Source organism: Xiphophorus maculatus, chromosome 19 (genome assembly GCF_002775205.1).
Source record: "Xiphophorus maculatus strain JP 163 A chromosome 19, X_maculatus-5.0-male, whole genome shotgun sequence".
NCBI classification, from domain to species: Eukaryota; Metazoa; Chordata; class Actinopteri; order Cyprinodontiformes; family Poeciliidae; genus Xiphophorus; species Xiphophorus maculatus.
In genome coordinates this window covers 11,067,279-11,090,394 of record NC_036461.1, presented here as the reverse complement: position 1 = coordinate 11,090,394, position 23,116 = coordinate 11,067,279, and the positions used below count along the sequence as shown (strand labels likewise).

General features: G+C 38.7%; 1 protein-coding gene across 2 annotated transcripts in view; it reads left to right on the top strand.

The window, feature by feature from the left end:
- Positions 1 to 23,116, top strand: part of LOC102228829 (AT-rich interactive domain-containing protein 1B-like) — a 196,106-nt gene that overhangs the window by 125,858 nt on the left and 47,132 nt on the right. For both annotated transcript variants that reach the window (XM_023353033.1, XM_014471447.2), the window contains exons 5-6: positions 5,763 to 6,069; positions 22,729 to 22,815. In XM_023353033.1, the coding sequence (XP_023208801.1) occupies positions 5,763 to 6,069; positions 22,729 to 22,815 (394 nt within the window). The remainder of the gene's footprint in view (positions 1 to 5,762; positions 6,070 to 22,728; positions 22,816 to 23,116) is intronic.

Here is a 23,116-nt window from a genome sequence, read left to right as displayed (position 1 = left end):
GAGTCTGGGCTTTGTAAAGTGTTTAAAGGCAGGGAAAGGAAAATAATAGCAAACTACCTTTATGTTGCTGCACAAATGTTCCTCTTCAGTTAAAGCAGACATTGTTCCAGGAAAAACAAACACTTTTAATGCAGGCTTTTCTAAGAACAATCTAACATCCAATAATGTAGTTTTTTTTATGGATGTTGTTGTTTATGTACAAAATGATTAAGCCATTTTTGCATCATAAAAATAGTACAGTACAGTTCTGGGTTTTTTTTCTCCCTGCTAACTATTTGACTTTATACCCATTTGAGAACATGGCAAACCATTTTCTTTCATTTTTACTGAACTCATAGGGGCTTTTAGTGTTTGCAGTGTGGAGCACTTTGAATAGCAGCATGACCGTGGTGAGTTACCTGGTTTAACACTGTGACATGTACTCTCTCTTATGTTGTGTTTCTCAGTGGGAAACCTATACATTCAAGCTTAAATGGGGTCTAAAGACTTGAGGTACTTGAGACTGAACCATTTTCTCTTTGGAATTCAGTGAATAATCCAGAGGGTCATGGGTTGGCACGCTAACATGCTCAGTCACGTGTTGGGGTGCTTTTTTGGCAAGCACACTGAGCATCTCATCTTTTCTTAGTCTGTTTTGTGCTTTGTGGAGACCCTCTGGAAGTTCTAGAGACTCTTTTCTCCACACATCCTCTTTCCACAGTCCTATCAACATATAATAACAAAAATATTGAAGCCATAGTACAAGATGCGGTACTGTTGTTTTTCAGGCACATGTTGATGAAAATGTCATAGTTGAAACAACCATCATTTCTATCACTTCTCATCATCGTGAACACTAATTATCATCATCACTTCAGCCTTTGTAAACATTCCGGGTGATTGACGTGAAAAAATAAATTATAATGAGGGCGTCTGCTAAAATTTCTGCTGCACAAAGTCTCTTGCTTTCTTTTCTGTGCTTAATAGCATTTATTGAAGGGTATTACAGCCAGGGCTCTGCATGGGGCGTTGCATTAAAACCCTCTTTAAAACATACACACACAGAGAAGCATTCAGCAGTCCATTTGGATTCATTTGCACGGCATTTCATTTGGTTTTCGCCTCAATCGACGGTACGGGGGTAAGAATTTAAAGAATAACGCCTTTGTAATAGCATTTCCTCGCTGTCTCCAGTGCACTATAAAAATAGAAAGTACAGCGGCCGCAGTCGATAAATGAGCACAGAGCTGCCACAAGAAGACCCGTCCCTCAGGCCTACAAACGATAGCTATTGGAGTTAATTACAGTTTATATCATTGTATTTACCCAGAGAATAAAACTGTCTATTGAGCTCTGTTTTTTCAATGTACATTGCATCATTTGCAGCAGCTATGTGTTTGATGTTATGAAAGGTTATTATGGATTTTACGGTTTTACAATAGATACAGGTTTCTAAGACCTACCTGTTCATGCCGAGTTTAAAAATAGTTTCACTATACTATATGATTATTTTATGTTGTGCTCAGTAGATGTCTGCCACATATAGATTGGACCTGCTTAATCTTTTCACTCTATGCATGTTTTAAAAAAATGTAAAGCCAAACCTATGCATGGAAATGAGGGACCCAAAAATGCTTTCAAGATAAGCTGTAAAGATTTCATTTCTCAGAAGTTCTGAATCAATACTTTGTAGAACTATATTTTTGCTATAATTACAGCAAAATATAATTACAGCATTTTGGAGAATGTCTCGACCATTTGCGTTAATCCACTCTACATTCTTTGTAAAGCAGTTAATGCTTGATCAGATTGGATAGATTGCATTTGTGAAAATCCATCCAGTGATTCCGCAGATTTTGAACTGGTTTTAAGTCTGGATTTGATTGATTAGTTAAATATGCCATCACCCAGGTTTGTGGCATGACAAAATGTAAGAAACTAGATATAAATACTTTTGCATGCAATGTTAAATACATTGAAAGTGAAAGTAAATTTTTCGTTTTTTACAGTCAAAAGCCTGGTCGTGTTGAAGTGATGTCCCCTCACAGCGCTCACTTGCTGTATTTATGTTTGTGTTTCAGGCTCTAGTTAACCGGCTAGCCATCTGCTGCAGAGCTCTGAGCCATTTAACGCCTCTGACTGGGACAGACAGATCGAGACAGGAAAATAGACACTTGATGTAGAAAATGAGAGACAAGGGAAGTCGTAGTCTCTCCATCTTCCTGGACCCTGTAGGAAACTGTAAATGTTGGCTCCTCCCTGTCTAGACCAAGAACCACTTGTGCACGCACACGCCGACCCACACGCACGCACTCGTTGCCTACTTTCATAGCAACTTTGATTAATTCCCAGAGTGCTGTGAGAGGAGACAGCATCAGCGCCGTGGTCAGGGGAGAAGGCGGGCAGTCTGCTGGATGTGACAGCTCCCTGCTTCACACTGATGCCTTGGAGTGTGGATGTGTGTGTGTGGGTTAGTAGCATGAGTGAGGGGCAGGATGTGTGTGTAAAAAGCCTCATCTGTCCCCTCGGCCACATCAGTGCTCAAGCATGTCTTGCTGTGACAGCCTAGCAGCCTGCGTTCCTGTCATACTCGCACACACAAACAGAGGAGCACTAACACCAGTGAGGTGAAGGGTCACGAGCGACTGCCTCTCCAATGTTGTGTGAAATGTGTAGCTGACCTAATGTGTGTGTGCAAAACGTGGACATGTATGTGTCTGTGTGTCTTGAATCTAGTGGTGGAGGTGCGGAAGGGGGTGGGGGGCATCTCAAAGTAACTGGTTATTATCACCTCAATATTTTTCTTATTATGACAATTACATGCTCCAGGAGCGAATTAAGCGATAAAGGACGCCAAGCGGGAGTGGTTGACAGCTATTTGGAGACTCAATGCACAGAGCAATTTGCAGCCCCGAGCCAAACAAATTGGATTTGGGCCACTTTGGATGGGGGCCCCAGATTGTTGGGTGTTTGGATCCTGAGATCTGCCATGAGCTGGGTAGCTGGCTTTAATTCTCTATATTGAACCAAGGTAACAATGCTCTATAGCCACTAACAATGATTAAATCTTATGCTTGTGTATGCATCATGCTTCACTGTCTGTAGGGTATTTACAGTTTTATGTCTATGAGCATTAAGCGTTCCCACCTCTGCATGTTAAACAGCACCACTACTTTTTTGGTCTTGGGCCACACAGCTGTGCTCAAGTGTGTGTATAATCCAAATGAGCCTAACAGCCTCTAAACGAATTACTCGTACACATTTTGCCACCCCTAAACTGCCACAGGAAATGCTGGCAACAGCACCCAATTAGGTGAAATGCAATTATTCCGATCCATTCACACAATTAGCCTGTAGGTTAACAACCTAGCTGTACATCCGGCTGGCTCCCGGTGTTTTTTGGGAAAGCCTCGGTCACACCAGCTCTCATGGTAACCCCTCCGTGTCAAATGGCATGCACCCGAAGCAGCCAGTGGGACAAAAAACAACATTCGGCCCCATTGGAGGAGGCAGCACATGACGCCAATCAGCTCAGTGCAAAGGGCGGCTCGATTGGCTGAAGTAGAGAGTGAGATCATGAGTTAGGGAGAGGAAAGAAAGTAGCCGTTGTGCCCAGCGGAGCGAAGGTAGATAATACCAGGCGACAGACTGGCAGGCTGTCGGGGCGGGTGGGCACTCACAGCAGCATGATGGAAAACAAAGGCTATGTGTGTCACAGTTGAGATCGTATTAACCAACACAATCAGGCATGGACAGGCTGCCACACTGACTTGGTTGTCTGTTCCACTGGCTAAGCCAGGAACCATGAATGGAAAGAATGAGTGGTGGGAGTGGGGGGGGTGGCTGTCACATTATTTATCTGATATTGCATTGTGTTATTGTAATGAGAAAAGTTGTGTTGCTCTGACACTAAACTGGCGGTATGTCAGAGCTGCCAGTGTTTTTACCGATAGAATGTTTAGATTTAATCCCGAAGAGCAAAATTTTCATAAAAATAGTTATCTATATTCAACTTTTATTAAAACAAGGAAATGTTTATTTATTCATACAACTTTTATTTCTTTACCAGTGTTAGTTTAAACTCTGTCATCATATACATTCAGTACATTTAACATGAAAAATGCAATGAGACACATTTTGCGGTGGCTTAGATTATTAAATAAATACATATAATTTAGAGAATTATATAATGTTCTCACATTAAAAATATTTCACATTATATAGATTATTTAGTTGGAAAAACTGCTCGGATAGAGCCTGTTATTGACTGATTAGTAGACATGTTGCACCAACTGTAGATTTAAAGCAATAAATTAAAGTTGAAACTTCCTTAGTTATCGTGCCTTTAATTTTATTTTTCACATTCAAATATACTTCCAGCCATCTGTTTTTGACATTCTAGTACAAAACATTGTAGTACACATCTTTCTGCATATTCCTTAACTCCAGTAATAGTTGTGTAACATTGTTTGTGTGAGCTTTGTCATAATTTTTTTTCTAAGTCCAATAGCTGCTGTTGTCTGCAAATTTAACTTTATACTTTATTAGTTTCACAATCACTTAAGTACACTGACAATACAGGATGGGACTGAGATTTCAACCTTATGGGACGCTTCTAGAAAGGATGACTTTAAATAGTCAACTTTAACTATCTGATTTTGTGCAACCAGAAAACAATGCAGCTATCTGCAGATGGACTTACTCAGACAATAGTTAGTTCCCTCATTTATTAAAACAGATGGTATGATGAATGCAAAAAGCAATGTTTTGTGTCTGAATTCACATACAAATGTAAAAAGAAAAAAATCTTAACATTATGTTTATGTTTTTGATGGTTGAGCAGGGCTCATTTCCATTTCAGGGAGACTGAAGAACATATCTGAGTTGACAATGAACGGTTAGGGCTCAGGTGGAACGTGACTGAAGAGACCACAGGCCCAGGTATAGCTGGTAGGATCAGCTGTCATCCACTTGCAACTTTCCACTTTTTTCCTCAAATGGGTACCAGCCAGAAAAACAGGGGTTATTTACAGGTGACTTCCCCTCGTCGTCGCACACAGCTGAGCCGCAGCCTCTCAGTTCAGTGTGAATGTGTGTGTGATGTGTGGTCGGTGGGCAGACATCACGATTCATCTCATCACTTCACATCTGGTCTGCTCTTTACTTCCATCACTGCCGCTTTTACTTTCCTTTGGCGCTCCACACTTTTATGCAGTCAGCGGTGTGTCAGCAGTATTATTGGGGGATTCCCTGGAATTGCTTTAGAACAGGGAACTACCTGCTAAATGTGCACACGCACACACGCCCAGACGCGCACACACACATAAGTACACAGCCCTTCGCTCACCACTGGGAATTGAAACTGTAATATGAACTCACCCTTGGTCTGAATGAAAGCCCATTACAATTTATTTTTACCACCACAGCCTGGACAGTTTACTGGCTTGTTCTTTGGTATGTTTAGGATTTTCCACCACTGACACAGAGACTATAAAGATATTTTCTTGAGGATGTTGAGGGTCATATGTAAGTCAGCTTTAATTTACACACATTGAAATAAAAGCTTTAAAGTTTAAATGTTTCTGACACTTATTGCCCATATATTTAATCTTTTCCAGTAATATTTGCAGAGCTGCCTCTTCTTTATGACATAACGTGCTCTGGGAAAATGATGTGCTCGCTTGAGCCTACATTTAAATTTGCCACCTGCTGCTTGTCAGCTCTCATCAAATGCTTGGATGAGCTTCACAAATACTCACTGTAAGTCTCTGCTTGCGTTCCAGGATCTCTCTGGCTCGATTGATGACCTCCCCACTGGGACAGAGGCCGGCCTGGGCTCGGCTGTTGGAGCTGGCGGATCCTCCAACGGCAGCAGCAGCGGTAGCAGCCAAGGAGAGCCGGGAGGCGCCGGTAACCAGGGACAGTCCCCCTTCTCTCCCCATGCCTCCCCCCACCTCCCTGGCCAGAGGAGTGGGCCCTCTCCCTCTCCGGTGGGGTCCCCAGCAGGCTCCACTCAGTCCCAGCCGTCCCGTTCGGGCTCAGGACCAATTTCCCCTGCCAGTGGTCCCCCTGCCAACACCACAGCTCCAGGTAGAGTTTCCCTTTTGAGCCTCATGCATTTTAACTATGTGGTTTAACTTGATTAAAAGTTAGCATGGGTTATTAGGGGTTTTGTAATTACCACAAAAACTGCCAAAATATGCCGCTGATGACAGAGCTGTATTTTGCATTTTGTGTTTTGAATTTCTGCTAAAAGTTTCTTTTGAATTTTTCTGTTAGAAAGCAAAAGAGAGAAGAAGGTCAAAGCATCCCACAGTCAGTGATGTCAGTGAAGGTGTATTGGATTTGACAGCTAATGAAAAATACCTGCTGTGACATGTTTTAACCACCTGAGCACTATTTTCTAGTCATTCCAAACTTTAATTATAAAATAGGTGGAAAATATAACACTTTTTTTAGCATCTGTTGCAAATAAAAATTAGAAAAATGTGGTATGAATTCCTAATCAGTCCCTCTGAGTGGATGCTTTGAAAAAACACTTTTTGGGTCAATTAAAGTCTTTAGGAGTATGTTTCCACCAACATTACAAATCTAGAAATGTTACATCTGCTCATTCTTTGTTCAATCTAATTGAGCTTGAGCTATTTTCCAGAGAGTCTGTGAAAAACTATTTTCAAGTAGTGACACTATTTTCTTAATTATGTTTAGTTGTTTTCGTCTTGCAAAATCACCTTCTTCCACATGTTTACTGTTTGTCCTACATAAATAGCAACCGACTTTCCAACTATCGCCATAAGTGATTATGCTAAGGAGATTTCTTATGGCTGTAATAATTTCACTGATGGCCATCCATAAAGGTTAGCTAACATTAGTCCTGTCAACAGGGTCTTCCACCTGGATCCTGTCGTCTGCTTCTCTAATTACTGTTTCTCCTCAGAGGGGAAATTTCCTCACCATTAGGTAACTTCTGAAGGTAGATGAATGGTTGCATTGGATTTTATTTGGGTGTATCACATGAAAATGGAAACCTGACTCTGAACCAGAATATTAAATTCTCAGACAAGTTAGTTTTTATCAAAATACCTAAATTGTCTTTCATATTCGTGAAGAAAAATCAAGTCTGTTCTCTGTTTTTTTTTTTTTTCCATTTGCAAATGTTACTTGGATCATTCTTATGTCAACACCATTAGTGCACCTGTTACTTCTGAAAGCTTTTGGCAGTAATCACACCCACGTTTATGTCTGACCTTCTCGTTTCTTCCCCCATTTCTGTTTGTTTTTTAAATGTGTGCATTTAAGCAAGGTTATGTTACAAAGTGTCCTTTGTTTAGAATATCATTGGTCAACCCACAAAAAGCAGGTTAAAATGTTATGTGTTGAACTAGATTGTGAGAATAAAACTTCAGCAGCACAATGTTTTTACTTAACCTCAATCAGTGTCTTAATTAAACATAATTATCAAAAGAAAAGAATAAAAAGTTGGAGCACTTTTTTGTTTAATTGTTTCTATTTTTTTTTTCTTATCTGCATCTTCAAATCGCTGTGTAATACATCTAAATTCATTTCCATTTTGGCAGTTTGCACAAAGAACGATGAAGAGAACTCACTGTGACAGAAGACCAAATGCTTTCCATCCTGAACATTTACTTTGATTTTCTCCAGTCCATTTAAAATTCTAATTCAGGGAACTGAAGAGCTTTGCTGTGTAACCTGGACTCTTTGTTGAACATTTTTCATTGGCTGCATTGCAGAGATATTTCTTCACATTAAAGGAGGTGTTTTCTTTTTCAAATTTCCCTCTATGTACCAGCTACCTGTGGATCACACCAGCATTTATAGTACTGTTCAAAAGTGATTTGGTGAAGTGTTCGCAAATGGCTTTGAATGGTTTTCAGTCGTTTTATTTCATTGCTATCTCTCCGTTTTACTGTGATACCCCCAAATATATTCTCAGTCTACTTTATGAAGGCATCAGAAGGTTTTTGGAGGACATTAGTGAACAAAAACCATCATCATGAAGACAAAAGAACACACCAGGTTAGGGATACAGGTGTGTAGATTTAAAGTGGGTTTGAATATCTAACAGTGCACTTTTCAAAGGGTTTGAACGTCCTCTTTGATAAAACAAAAATGTGTGGAAGACTCTCTGCCTGCCAGGTTGATTTTTGAGAGAAGCCTAAAAAAAGGAAATCCTTTGAAGAAAAGCTATTAAAGGAGGTTTATCTTCCAGCTGGACAACCAACCTAAACAAATTGCCAAAATGGTTTCAGATCGACTCATATTTATATGTTGGAATGGCCTCACTGAAACTTGAAATGGATGTTTAAAGTCACTCTGTTGGACTCACTATTTTGCTGGGAAGAATTTCAGTCTTTAGATACGTAAATCTGTTAGAAACATTCCCTAAAAGCTGAACAACTGTAATTATATAAAGCATCATATAGGGCAGGTCACATGCAAGCACAACACTTTTCACATTTTTATTTGTTAAAAGATTTAAAAACCGTTTATGATTTTTTCTTTACTTTCATAACTGAGCACTTTTTTGTTTTGGGCTATTAAAAAAAAAGCTCTATAAGGCACTGTGTGTCTATATTATATCCCTACTTGGAGCATTACCATGTTATGGCTGTTTGGGGTTGATTTCCCTTCAGATTTGTAGCCTTATCTAAAACAAAAGAATGTAACAGGACTATCAGACAGTACACAGTGTGTCTGTCTGTCTCTTGAGGCCATAACAGAGCATTTAGATAAATAAACAGTGAGCATTTCCAATGCACAAATGCACTCTTGATTTGCCTGCAACAGCCTTATAACTGCATGTGTGTGTGGCCTCCATGACATCCTGCCATCCTGTCTTTCTGAGTGAGCAGCTGACCGGCCCAACAGCTTGTCTAAGACCTGCCAGTCACTCCGACAAGGAGGGGCAAAGTGTCTGGAGTGAGATCCAAACTCCAACTCCTCCATCTACTCCTCCTGCTCTTCCTCTCCTCCCTCTCAGCCTCTTACACCAGTGATTGACGCTAATGAAAAACTGGGACAGTGGGGGTTTTTTTCCAGACGCTCATGCCAAGAATCATGACAAGAATCCAGAGTGAGGCGGGCGAAGACAGGAGGCGAAACCGATCGCTGGGACGTGATTAATAAGAAAATATTTTTAAATATTCCAGGCGTCAAATAAGTGGTGATAAAGCATGGAGCAGTGAGTAACATCTGGCATGTTTTAGCTGCTGTACTACAATCAGTTTGAATTAGATCAAGAAGAAGCCAGCTTCACAGAGACACAGGAGAACTAATGTGGTTAGCACACATCTGATTAAAAATGCCCCACTTTGCAACACTTCGTCTCAAGTTAGAACATATCTGTTGATGCTGAAGTTTTACTTTGGCAGGATGCAGTGAAGACAGGCAAGAGTTTTTGCGAGCTGTGAGCATTTCCTGTGGATTCCTGTAAAAGCAGGTTCTGTCCTGTAGAAGTAAAAAAAAAAAAAGAGAAAGAAAATCAGACGATGACAACGAATAATAAGCAATTTAATTTGTGTGAAGACCTCATCTGCAGCATTTTGAGCTGCAGTCAAGAAAAAGTCAAAACACAGTCTATCTGGCGGCTCTTCATTCTGCTCCATTTAGCCCGCTGTCAGTGGAGAAATTGGTATTGCAGGTTGTTTCTTAAATTGATTCTGCACCTCAACTGCTGTCAGAATCTGTTGTTTTCATTGACATTTTTGGGTGTTTAGATTTTTTTTCCTCCAATTGGACTTAATTATAACTGTTCCATAAATGTCAGCACATGAAGATGTTTGGATAGTTTTGGCAGGCTTCCGTATAAGTGCAAAAAAAAATTAGAAAATAATAATAATCTTTTTTGGCATTGGATAAAAAATTGTTCAGACGATTATCATTTTTTGTTTTTACACAGACAGACGTGGTATTTAAAGTGAAATTTCTTCAATTTAGTTCAAGAAAATATTCCAGACTTTGCACAAATATGTAAAGGTAAATATTGCTGGGTGCTTGGAGTCACATTATCTCTCTCTGCAAGTAAACATTAAGAAAGCCTTAGAATTAATTAATCTCACTTTACAATAATTACATTTTCTGTGATATTTTTAGATAAATCCAGTGCATGTGCTTTCGAAGAAAGCAAAGAAAATGAACAAAAATTTCTAAAAAGAAAATGCTAACGTAGAGAGATTAGCAAAAGGAGGGTCATACCATACCAGAAATGTTAATAACTGGTGTCAGATATGTCAATATCAGTGCGGAGATTTTATGTGCATACTGACAAATAAGAATCTTAACGCTTTAATTTTTTTTCTCAATTGAACAAAAGTAAAGGTTTAATTTGCCTTTATTATGTGAGCTTATGCTACTGCGATAAAAGTTACATGTTTTTAAAAAGATTTTCTGTATAAAGATTTAAAGAGGTGATGAGTTTTTCTAAGTGAAGTTGTTTAAACGTCGGTATAGTTGTGTGCTCACATTCATATGCATCGTGTTTGTGTCTGCCACCAGTCAGGCTCCCTCATGGGAGTGATGCGACACGTCACATGGATGAGCACATCCGTTCCCCTTGACAGCGGTCAGAGGAGAGCAATTTCATTATGTCATGTTTTCACCTGGCTGTCAAACAAATGTACACATGCAGAGTGGAAATACCAGCCAAGACAGGCAGAGGGAGCATACAGAGGGGCACACATACCTGTGAACAATGTATTTCATGCTTTGACACTTCATATATATTGTTGTTCGTATGAATTACTTCTGTATGTATGCTCACATGGATGAGTGACAGTGGTGTTTGAGTGTGTGTGTGAGCGAGAGAGCTGCACTGTGAGAGTGTTAAAGAGGGGTATGTTGACAGATTGCCAGCCTATCATACACCCATACACTTGCACAAATCTATCTTGTCGGAGCACCACAGCAAGCCTGTGATTCCCTCGTCTCCTCACTTCTCCTCCTCTTCCTCTTTCCCCGCTCTCCCCCACCTCCCTCTGTCAGTCTCTCCATGAAGCAAATCCAATACACTGTAACATTATCCGGAGCCTTGCCTTGCTATTTGGATTCTCTCCCGGAGCCAAAAAGGCACACACAGGGCCAAATTGATTTTCCTGTTGCGCTAGATTTGTGACAGTCGAGCAGAAATCACATTGCTCAACCGCCAACCTCCCCCCTCCTCATCCGCCATCTCATATGTGCACATAAACACATACACATACCTCTTGGTGTCTGTCAGGAATTTTTTTTTCTAGCTGTGAGACATCAGAGACAATAAAGAAAGATTTCTGTCTCACATTCAAGTGGGTTCTCCATGAGTTCCTGTGGAGGAAAGTAGAGAGGTATTCAAGTTAAAGTGCACAGCACAATCTTCAGAAAGTTTACAAATCAAAAAATGTGAGTTTAGAGGTGGAAAGTTTCAGGCTGTATTTACTATTTGGTTTCACTGCATGCACCCTCTGGTTTGACATGATATCTACAGCTACAGTCTGTCAGAGCGGTGTCATTTTCTGTAAAGACTTAGCAGACCTGTCAGTTCTCCAAAACCGAGCCGAAGATGTATCCATTACCAGACTGAATCTGATGCATATTACATCAAACTTCATGCAGACACAACATGGAAAGTCAGCTGTCATCAGCTGGTAGCGCTGCTGCAAAAAACATGGAGACAAGACTATACTGGCAGAAATTCCTCAGCAAGTTTTATAACAGCAAGAGAATAAAAATCAAACCAAGAAATATTTTTTGGTTTTAAGTAGGAATGTAACTTATACACGTTAAACTGGTCTGGTTAGGCTCATGCTACAGAGATCCAGCAGATCTCGAAATATTTACACTTGAGTTCTTGAAGTAGATTTTAGAAAAAAAAATAAAAACTTCATAAAAGCAACTTTATAAAAGCTACTTTTGGAGCCTATTAGGCTGTTTTAAGGACCAACCACACTTTGGAGACAGCTCTAATGAAAATCTCCAATGATCTAAAATGCACCTCTGGTGAAAACTTTGAGTCCTTGTTTTACTCTGTGTGAGCTCTGTACGTACTGTACACCTTTGCTATTAGTTACTAGCAAACCCTATCTGGCCTCTTTGCTATTCTCTGTTATTGATTCACGTCTTATTTAACAGATAGAGATTTTTTTAAATTGTCAAAGATTTAAAATTTTTCTAAGCTTAATGGTGTTCCCCAAGGCTCAATATTTGGTCCCACCGTTTATAATGTGCCTGCTGACATTGGAAATGTCATCATTAAACAGGAGATAGATTTCCATGGTTATTTGAATGAAATAATGCTTAATATTACTATCTTTTTTGATGACAAAGGAAGTTGGATGCCTATTTCATCTGTAACCTTGACATCAAGACGTGGTTGACAAAATCAGGACCAAAAAAAGATGCTAGTCATGGATGCTGCCACACACCTGGATTAAATTTACATCTAATTAAGTTTCCTGACGCTACAAGTGAATAAGCAATAATAATAATAACAATTATTATTATTATAAAATACATGTTATAATTCAAATCTGTCAATGCTATTTTAGTTTTATACAAAATAATACCGTAAATGATAATCAAACATCCAAACTAGATCATCCTACCTTTTTTTTTTTTTATAAAATTGTTTTCCCCGAGGATTCACTCTTCAAAAAAGAACCAAGAGGCAGATGTTGAGTCCTGAAATAACATTGTCAAATAATAAAAGTTAGAAAAATGTTAAAAAGTGTAACAAGGCAGATCAGGAAGTTCAGAGGGAGTTCAGTGTGTATTACCACACAGATTTGCACCATGATTTGGGAGGACATAAGTCCTGTTTAAGTGATGTTTGCACAGTGGCTGCTGATTAGAGAAAGTGTCACAATGAAAACATCAGCTGTGATGAACTCGTATGTTTTCACTGTGAGCGAGTCAAAAATTTCAAGTAGGATGATTACAAAAATGTTCTTGCTTCGCCAGCTCGTGCAGGGGTGTGTGTGTGTATCCATCTATGCATAAACTGGAATATTTCACAAAATGTGCCTTGTTGTTTTGGTCAAAACCTAAAACACATGTCGCTGCTCTTTGCCATTTACATAAAAGAGCAACCAAATCCCTGAACACTTTGAACTTAATCAGAAAAAAACTTGTTTTTCAAGTTAGTGTACAATATTTGGTCATAGTTTTAGATTTCTGTGTGCCTGCATTTGTGAGCAAAGCTGCAATATTTTCTCCACATTGTGGAGCTGCTAATATCCGCAGAGAATTTCTGCGCTCTTTCACATCCCAGCTGTCTCTGTCTGCAGCAGAAGATCACAAATGCTCCTCTCAGCTCTATCCATTCTTTTTCATTCTGTGTCTCTTTCAAACCGCAGTCCTTGGAGGTCCAGTTAACATTGGCCTGCCTGGTCTCTCGTCTACCTCCTCCATCCTCTTCTTTCTTTATTTCGTTTTTCACCTCCCCTCCAAGTTTTTATTTTCCTCTAATAAGGTGAATGGAGCTCGCGGGCGAGCACTCTGGAGAGTTTAAGCTGTTTATCTGTGCTTCGCTTCAAGAGCTTCCGGGGCCCAGAAAAGGATAGAGAGGTCAGAGAAAGTGGAAGGGTGGAAAGCGAGGAAGGGAAGGAAAGAAGGTTGGACCTTTTCTTTTTAATAGCTAAAAGGCTCTTCCTTAACCAAAGCTTTAAATTTGCTCCCCTTTACATCATCCTCAGCCCTGCATTTGTAGACAGATTGCATTTGTTATATAAGAAGTACACAGAAAAAGTAGTAATTGGGAATTGTTCTGGTCAAAGGCAGTGGCAGTTCTTTGAAACGGATTGCAGTTAATTCAGTCCTCAATCAATTAAACCAAAAACCAGAAAATGCACTCTTAAAACATAATTTTGTCTTAAGCTTTAGAAAGACTTAATTTAGTTATCCAGCTGTAGTAAACAGACCTAAATCTTAGACTTTGCATAAAAGGGAGAGATGCCCACTCCACATAGATTGGTCATGCAAATAAACATCACAAAACTGAATCAAAAGGTGTTTTTTTGTTGTTGTTTGTGTGCTGTCCTCTGACACAATGGCACCCTGGGAAGTGAGTCACCCCACCTATTTAAAAAATCACCGGTGGTCAAACGTTGAGTGTAGATCCATAGAAAAAGTGGTCTAACTTTAAGTTGGCCGTTTTGTGAACAATATTTGCATGCATTTCTCGATTACAGAAAAAAACACATTGTTACTGAAACAGAAAATGCCATAGGGACATTTAGCTTAAAACTGAAATTTTCCTCCATTGCCTCTGGTGAAAGTTACCAGAAAGAAGCAATAAAGGGGTGTGAGGGAGGTGTTGTGGGGAGGAGTTTTTATGTGTTTTTCAGCATTGGGTGTGTGGAACATGGCAAGTTTTCTTGTCACACCACTCCCTAAGAGCCTGTGTGGTGGGAACACTGCTTCTGGCTGTCCCCGTCCCCCTCTCTTCCTCTAATTATTTTCAACGCACTTGCTTTCTCTTATGCTCCCTCTTGTGTCTCGCATTCCCTCGTCCCCACCCTCTCGCCTTCCCATCACTGTTTGTCTCTGCTTTATTCGCTCAGAGCGTTGCTGTGGCGCAGGCCTCCCACCGAGGAACAAGGCTGAATTTTTCCATCCACATCTCTGCCTCTGTGCCTCCGTCTCATTTCTCTACAACTCTCCTCCAGCTCTTTTTTTTCCCCTTTCTCTCCTTGTGTCCTCCTTTTTCGTCTTCTTCCCCCACCACCCACGCTGCCATCCACCCAACTTTTTTTTTTCCACCCCTCTTTCCCGCATTTCTCTTACTTGCTGTTCGAAGTGAAAGAGCAAAATGCTGTCCCTGTAGGCATTATATGCACGTAGCACACCGTCGGCCAAAATAAGAGGGTAAAAAGAGCATGCCTGCTGCGTTAGCCGTTTAGAGAAATCCCATTCTAACTCTGTCCGACTGGAAAACCCTAACCGGAGCACAGTGTGCAATTATTTTCCCACCCCGACACCTATTTTCATGCTTTCTCTCGCTCCATCGCTCCCTCTCCCACTGTTTTTAGCTTAAGCTGCAGTTTTTCTTTACTTACAGTTGCTACTCAGCGTTGGAAGTAATGAGGATCTTGGGAGAGCGCTTGTTTTTGCGAGCCACTGCAGGCCTATGTTCATCCCCCACAGGGAGAGTTAACTGGCATTAGCCCCCGGCTTGGAGAAGCATTGACTCGCACCCATTGAGATCTAAACCACCGTTATTGGAGCCCGCTGTTTATCTGCCTCTTCCCCCTAAAGACATGGCAAATGGGGGGGTTTACCTCGACATGTGTGTGTGTGTGTTTGTTGGGTGTTGCAGGTGTGTGCACATTTATTGCCTGAGGCTTGTATTAGGAGATGGTGCTGAAGCAGCCTTTTCTCTGTCTTTTGTACCATTCTATTAGCACCCACCACACTTACCTGACTTTATCCAAAATGGCCCTCATTGCTTAAAGCTGCTCTGTTTTTGTGAGAAATACTTTTAAAAAGTGTGGAAGAAATCATAGTTTTGCATGCACACACATGGCAGCTAATGCACCTGCACCGCTTGTGTGTGCACTTCATTGGTCTCATCATTGAATATATGGCAAATCACTCTACATATCTCATACACTTTATATTTCCAGGGCCATGAAACAAAATAAAGTAATGCCTTAAGTTCTCTCCCTGGGCTTTGAACTTCACTACCATTTACTTTTGAAACCATGATGAAAACAAATCTTCAAAGACCACACTCCCTCCCTTCAAAGGCGTCTCTCGGTTGTCTCAACAGTCCTCTTGGATGAGAAATTAAAAGTACACATCGGGTTCTTAGCGTGGAGTATTACATCGAAAAGAAGCAGCAAATTCCTATTAGTTTTAGCCCTGTTTCTATGTATGCATAATGTTTGCATTCTAAAAAGAGTCCAACAATTCAGTGTTAAGCAAAAACTTTTAAACTTGTGGATTCACAACTTTCTATGTCATTAGCTGAAAAGAAAGAACGTTTATATTACATTAGCCTGAAATAGAACTAACAAATTAGGATCGATTCATGTGAGTGACAAAACTTATTTCAAGTCATGTTTGTATGTGAGCTATTTGGTTGTTAATGTGTCTTTGCACAGCTGGATGTTTTTAAAGGTGTAAATTGTGGACAGGAAATAAAAATGCAGTGTGATGCAAGGGAGTTGGACAACAAGATATCGCCAAACCACTGACTGTTACATGTGTTAATTACATTAAAGCTCCTGAGGGAACACTGGAATTGTTATTAAAAATACTACAAAAAAAGCATCATTTTATGAAAAAGACAACACTTCCAAAAAGTCACACTATCACAGTTAAAACCACAAAAGTGGAGAAATTTCATGTTAAATGAAATGTTAAAATGACTAAAATACAAAAAAGCTTTAATAGAAAATAATACATCAAATTACCCTTGTCTTAAAGGATTAGCTTTTCAAACAACTATTAACATTTACATGTCATGATCCATGGGTGTTTTTGTTTTCTTTAGTGTGTATTTTCTGATGATTCCTGGGTTTATTATTGTGTGTAAAGTCTTCCCACATACTTTAAGCATAAGACTTGTCCCTTTTGGTTTGTCAATCCTCTTGAATCTTACTTTACTTCATCTCCCTGAGTTAATTAGTCTCCTTTGCTCGCTTTCTGTGCTTTCCTTTTTTCAGCACTGTTCAACATCTCTGATTATCTCACCTGGTTCCTTTCTCATTTTCTAGTATCTCTACTGATGCCTCAGCTAAAAAGCTCCCTAGTTTGCTTTGTTCATTGTTCTGTTTTTCTAAAACTGTCACACTGGTTCCATGTCCCATTCTCTTGGTCACAAACTTTGTAAGTATTTATTTTTCACTATTAAAAAGTCTTGCTTTCACCTCTTTGCTCTTTATTGTATATTTTTAAAAAGAAGAAGATAAATTCAAAATAGTTGCATTATTTCACCAATATAAATGTGAGTCTTATATCAACAATAACATGTGGAGGTTTATTTATTATGTTTGTCAAAAGAAAAAGGATTACATAGTGTTGTGTGCTCTACATAGTGCAAGCTATGTCAACACACTTTTTAAAATTGTGTTGATTGAATCTCAACATAATGAAGTACCAATTAAGAGTAGCTTTTAATTGAACATAACTTAAATATCTTTATATTAATATGTGCAATTTATCACTCCCTAACTACATTGAAATTAATTATGTTAGTGTTATAGGGCCTATAATTAATTTTTGTTAATTGTGCTGCTATAAATAGCTGCAGTCATTAACAACACTCGCCTCTAAAGATGGGATGCAGTCAACATTTATTAATTTATTTATCTATTTTTATTTATTGATCATTTAAAATAAATCTGTTTATTCTGGTTTATGTTTTCTTGACAGTTAATAATCATAGGGTCATCATGCAGCCATGGCTTTATATATTAAATATTGGGTGTGCAAAAGGAAACTGTGGTTTCCATTTTGCACACGAAGCAGAGTATTCCTAACATTTGAATTTTCATTCATAGTTTGTAATATTTTCTTAGCAGGCACGAAAAGGTGTACACTCAGTTTGTCCTGACATTTAGCTCGCTCCACTCTATACTCCGCAGGGCGAGAAGAAGAGCTGCACGTCAAAGATCCAGCTCATGAATTATTAATGATGTAGATTAAAAGTGCCAGGACTCACTGAGGAGCTTGTTTGTTTTATTTGGACGTAATTATTTAATGGCACCTTGTTAAAAATGATAAAGAACATTGGATAAAAGCAAGAGAAGGGAGGTACAATAGGAAAAGGTCTTATTAGTGATATTTTGGTATTAGTGGTGCATTTTTTTCTCTTTACTTTTTCCTTTGCTTCCTTTCTTCCCTTTGGCTGTCTTTCATTAAAACGTGCATCAAATTTCTTTGCGGTAATTTCATTTGTAGTGACAGTTTACATGGTTATGTGGAGGAATTAGTGGAGCGTGGAGGTCACTGTTCCCTGTTTCCACCTCCACAGAGGCATGCACTCACAAACGCACTGTGGAGGATGCTGCCACTCCCCCCTCTGCCTTCCACGCAAACAGATTTTGACAGCATAGCGGGTGCCTGGTATATATCACTGCACACACTGCACATACACACACACAAAGTCTAGCCTTTATCATAGGGTCGGCTTCTGCAGTTAAAGGGTTCAGCAAACCGCTGCGGGCATCCTTCATCCTCAGTGCCTCCCCATCTGATCCCCAACTGCAGCTAAATCTGTCCCTTTGGCAACAAGTTGCCATGACCCTTTACTACATGCTTAAGGCTTCCTCAGTCAGTGATGCAAACATGCTGCATAACACTGCAGCACAGTGTTTTATATACACACTAAGGCAAACACGAGAATGTATTTGACGACGCACATACCCACACTTAGTTGCATGCTCTCTCATACTTCTACCCAACTCCTAATATTGAATAAATTTGAATTTTGAAGGTTAAAGGGAAAATATCTCAGTGAAGCCAACAGTAGCAATTTATCAAACTTGGGTTTTCTACAAAATGTTTGGGAGCTTTAGCATTTCCATGATCTTAATGTTCTACAGCTTTTATTTCTCAAACTTCTTCAACAGCAGAAAGTCCCAAAACGTTTGGATATGTTGTAATCCGTGGACAGATGAGACAAAAGTAGGGCTTTTTGAAAGTTTTGTGTCTCATTACATCTGGCTTATAATTTCAAAAGCCATTCAGAAAAGATTATATCTACAGTTAAAAATGGTTATGCTATGACTCCTTGAAACCTGGATAATTTGCCATAATTAATAGAACCATGAATTTTGTTCTCTACCAGAAAATGCTGAAGGAAATTGTCCAGCCATCGGTTTGTGGCCTTAATCTGAAGCACGCTGGGATTATGAAGCAGGACAATTATCTGAATAAAACCTGGAAGTCCACCTCTGACTAACTAGAAACCTTTATAGGCTTTGGATTGGCCAGGTCAAAGTCTGGACTTATGTTGCGGCATGAAACCAAGTTGTTAATGGTTAAAGACCCTTCTGTTTTGACTGAACTAAAACAGTTACATTTTCTAATTTAACTGTCAAACAGATATGACACTTTTTGACAGTTTTCACAAATGCAAGGTTTGCACATCCAGTTATTAAATTCAGGTGGTAATTACTTTTTACATATTAGTATAGCTTTCTTACTCCAACTAATATTTTAATTTGAAAACTATTGCTGTGTGTGCTAAGTTTGTTGGATTTGATAAAAAAGTGACAATCAATTTGACTGCATTTGTCCAGTTCAAATTATTTCAAATAATATATAAAGCCATTTGAACACACTCATTTTCTCAACTTTTAACTTGCTTTTGGTTATAATGCAGGGCTATGATTTGTAATAAAGTATTACTTTTGCATAAGGAATGCATTAGAATATTTTCCATTGCCTGTGCAGACGCACATAAAAGCTAGTAGCCAGTGTTTCTTGTGTTATCTCACAGTTGGTTCAGCGTTTGCATACTAATGTCTCCCATTCTCTCCTGCAACATGGTGACAGACTAACTAATCGAATATTCCCTCTTTGAAGCAGTGCTGCTGGAACTATTCAAGTGTGATGCAGGGGGCTTGGTGTGTGGGGGTGTGCATGCTTATGTGCATGTGCGTTTGTGTGCGTGTCTGTGTGTATGTGAACATTTCAGTACATGTCTTATGTGCCTCTGTGCTCTTACATGTGCTTCCTTGTGTGCTCTTCTGTGTTTATTTACACTTGTTTGTGCAAGTACTTTTTACGTCCATGCATATTACTTGTTTTTGCGTGCTTGAGTGTGAGTAGGCGGAGGATAGATGGAAATGTTGTTTATGCATTTTTATGCAAAGCAATTATGTTGACTTAATTGGGTTTGTTTATGTGGAGAGTGTGTCACCTCTAGTCATGTATTGCTTCTGGTGTGGACGGACACACACACACACACAACATATAAACACGCATACATATGTAAACACACTTGAAATAGCATAGATTTTACTGAGTGATTGGATAACATGAATAGTGTTCTTCAATTTAAGAGGCCGTAATATTCATTGAGTTGTTATGAGAGCAACAAATTAGTATTATTATTGCACTCTAGCTGTATAACTCTTACTGCTCGCTCATGTTCCTATGTGTACCAAACATTTTCACATCTCCCAAGTGTTTTTTGTTAGATTTAGATCAATTAAATGTTTACTTTACTCACTTACGATACAGGTGCTTCTCCATAAATTAAAATAGAATTAAATTTGAATGTCACTCCTTTACTGAAACTTTAAGATATATATTAATTAGATTCATTACACATAAAAAATGATTTATTTCAAGTGATTTGACGATTTTGGTTTATAGCGAATAAAGACTTTCATTGACACCTTTAATGAGCCGGTTACAAGTTCAAGAAGGTAATTGCAAAAGAAGTTTGCTGTTCAGACAGAGCTCCATTGAAGGATATAAACAGAAAGTTGAATGGAAAGAAAAAGTGTAGTAGAAAAAGCTGCACAAGCAACTGTAATAAAAGCAGTTTTTAAAGTTAGCTCTTGAAGATTCTTAATAAATTCTGGATTTTGTTTGGATGTCATGCTCCCAGATCCTGGAGGACGACTGGAGAATCCGAGTTGCTTCGTGTCCATGGTGAAGTTTAAACAGTCAGTGATGATTCCAGAAACCATTACATAGGTTACAGTTGGTTCAGCTATTGAAGCAGCTATACTGGAAAATGTTAAAGCAAATTATGCCTCTCTCTGATGACAACCTTATCAGCAGAGTTTGGGTGTGCTAAACTGGGAACTCCTGCTTTTTGATTATCATTATCTCAGTCAGATTACAAAATTAGTATATAATCTATACTAATTTTATAGGTTAGTTACAAAACTTTGCCAGTATAATTTTGGCAATGATCTAAAGGACTGGTGTAGATGTGGTTGAGAAAATAATTACTCTGTGTGTGTGTATGTGTGTGTAATTTGAAGAATCAAAAGCCAATTTGGCTTGGTTTATATTTTGTTTATCAAGGGAGAGATCGATGCATTTCATACTATGTTTATGCTGGTGCATCTGACAATCAAAGAAAAAATTCTAAATTGTTTGTGTTTCTCCATCTAGAGATGAATCCTTCTCTTGTATTGGATGTGTGGCAGAGCATGTTTTTGCAACTTCATTTTCCTGAGGCCCGGGGTTGGGAATCTCTGCTTCACATAGCAAAAATGAAAAACTTTAGATCTATGGATTGGTCTGAAGTTATTAAAAAGATTTAATGTAGAGAAAGTAAAAAATAAAAAAAAATCATGAATTTTTGTTACACTTATATAAGTGTACCATCCCCAAAGCGATACCCTTAAGTTTCTTTCAACTCTCATTGCTTCAAAAGTAATGCAAAAACATCAACATTATTCATTTTGACATGGTTAAGGCTCAAACATCCTTATCAAAAATATCCCACTGTGCTACTTATTTTAGGAAAATATTGCATATTTTAAGTTTATCAATCAAAGAATCATGCTTTTTTTTTGGACAGAACAGGCATAAAAACATAAGCTTTAAAAATATGAACAACATTATGTCTCTGGATAGGTCTGAAGTTGTTGAAGAAATTTAATATATATACTGTATACATACATTATATGTTTAAAATTATAATGTTTGTTTTGTTTTATAAGATGCACTTTTTAAAGAGTCAATTAAAAGGTACCTCACATCGTAATAGACTTCTCCATTTCATTTAAGTTATATTAAACAATAAAACATAAATCATTAAAGACAGATGTAATCTCCATAGATTTTCTGTGGGGTTCAGGTCAAGTGAGTTGCTGCTCTTTTTGCAGTGATTTAAGCAATAAGAGCAACTCTTCAGTAGACCAACGTCTCTGTATTAAAATCATTTTTCTTTGCTCTTAAATCACATTCTAACTTTCTGGTAAGCAAAATTTTGGACTTTTGTGAGCTGTTAGCCACATTCATCAAAATAATAAATTTAAATTCATCTTAACTTTCTTTCTGTAAATATAGATATTGAATTAAATGCATATTTCAACTATGTCCAATTACACCTGAAATCCTCATGCCCTTACTTCTCCTTCTTCTTTCCCAATTTGAATCTAAAGATAAAAGGTTAATTTGCTATCTCTTTCCTTCCTCTAGGCCAAATCAATCCACCTTACTCTCTGTCTGCCATTGTTCTAATCAGACCCTCAACTCACTATTGGATTTCAATGGAACAGTCACAGCCCAAAGACCTGCACAGCAAACCCAATCGATGATCCTCAGATGGCTCTGGTTTTCCAGTGGGGGGTTCTCGCTCATTTTAATGATTACACAGAGAAGTGACTTTGGTTCCAATGTCTTGATATGTCCTCCTGGAGTGGATTTGTCAGTTGTTGCATGGTGAATCAGAATTAACTATGTGTGTGTCTGCAAGTGGCTGATTTTGGCATCAAAACCTTTCTTTAGGTTTAGCCACCTAAACGACAGAAAAAAAAAAAACAATGTTTAAATGTTTAACTTTTGTGCAGCTGAAAAAAGAAAAACAAAAGTGGTCCTCCAGGAGTTGATTGTTTACATAATTTTATTCACTTTTCTTTCACTTTTCAAGCAAAGCAGATGGAAAGAAAATAAAAATCAATTTGCTTTTGACCTCACTTCCAAAAAACAGAAGGAAAATTTGATTCTTGCTAAATGTTTTCTTTTCATATGACAACATTTGTTTCAAGGACTGGATTAAAACAATAATTCACACATCACATGAATCCAAACCCTTCAACTCAAGCTTCATGTTTTTTGCAGGTTCAGCTGTGGCCCCATTGAGCTCTGGAAATGGACCCGATGCAGCCCATCTGCCAATCACACGCTCCCCTATGGCTCAGGAGAGAGGTAAGTCTCCCTCTACATATATGTGAATAATAACCAATATCAAGAACTGGGTACTTTGCTATGTCTGGCAGAAGAAAACAGTGGAAATGCTGTGTTCTGATATGCTTGTGTGTTTTTATGAGATGCTTTTTTTCCCTCCATTTTTGTGCTCCAAAGCCGCAAGACATATCATGCCATCTTGGTGTTTGCTCTAAAATAAAAGAAATCACAATGTCCACTGCAAAAAGATGGTGAAATATTTTTTTCCATTCCACACCAGACAGGGGCTGCATAAAAATTAGAGACTGAAGAAAATGGCAAA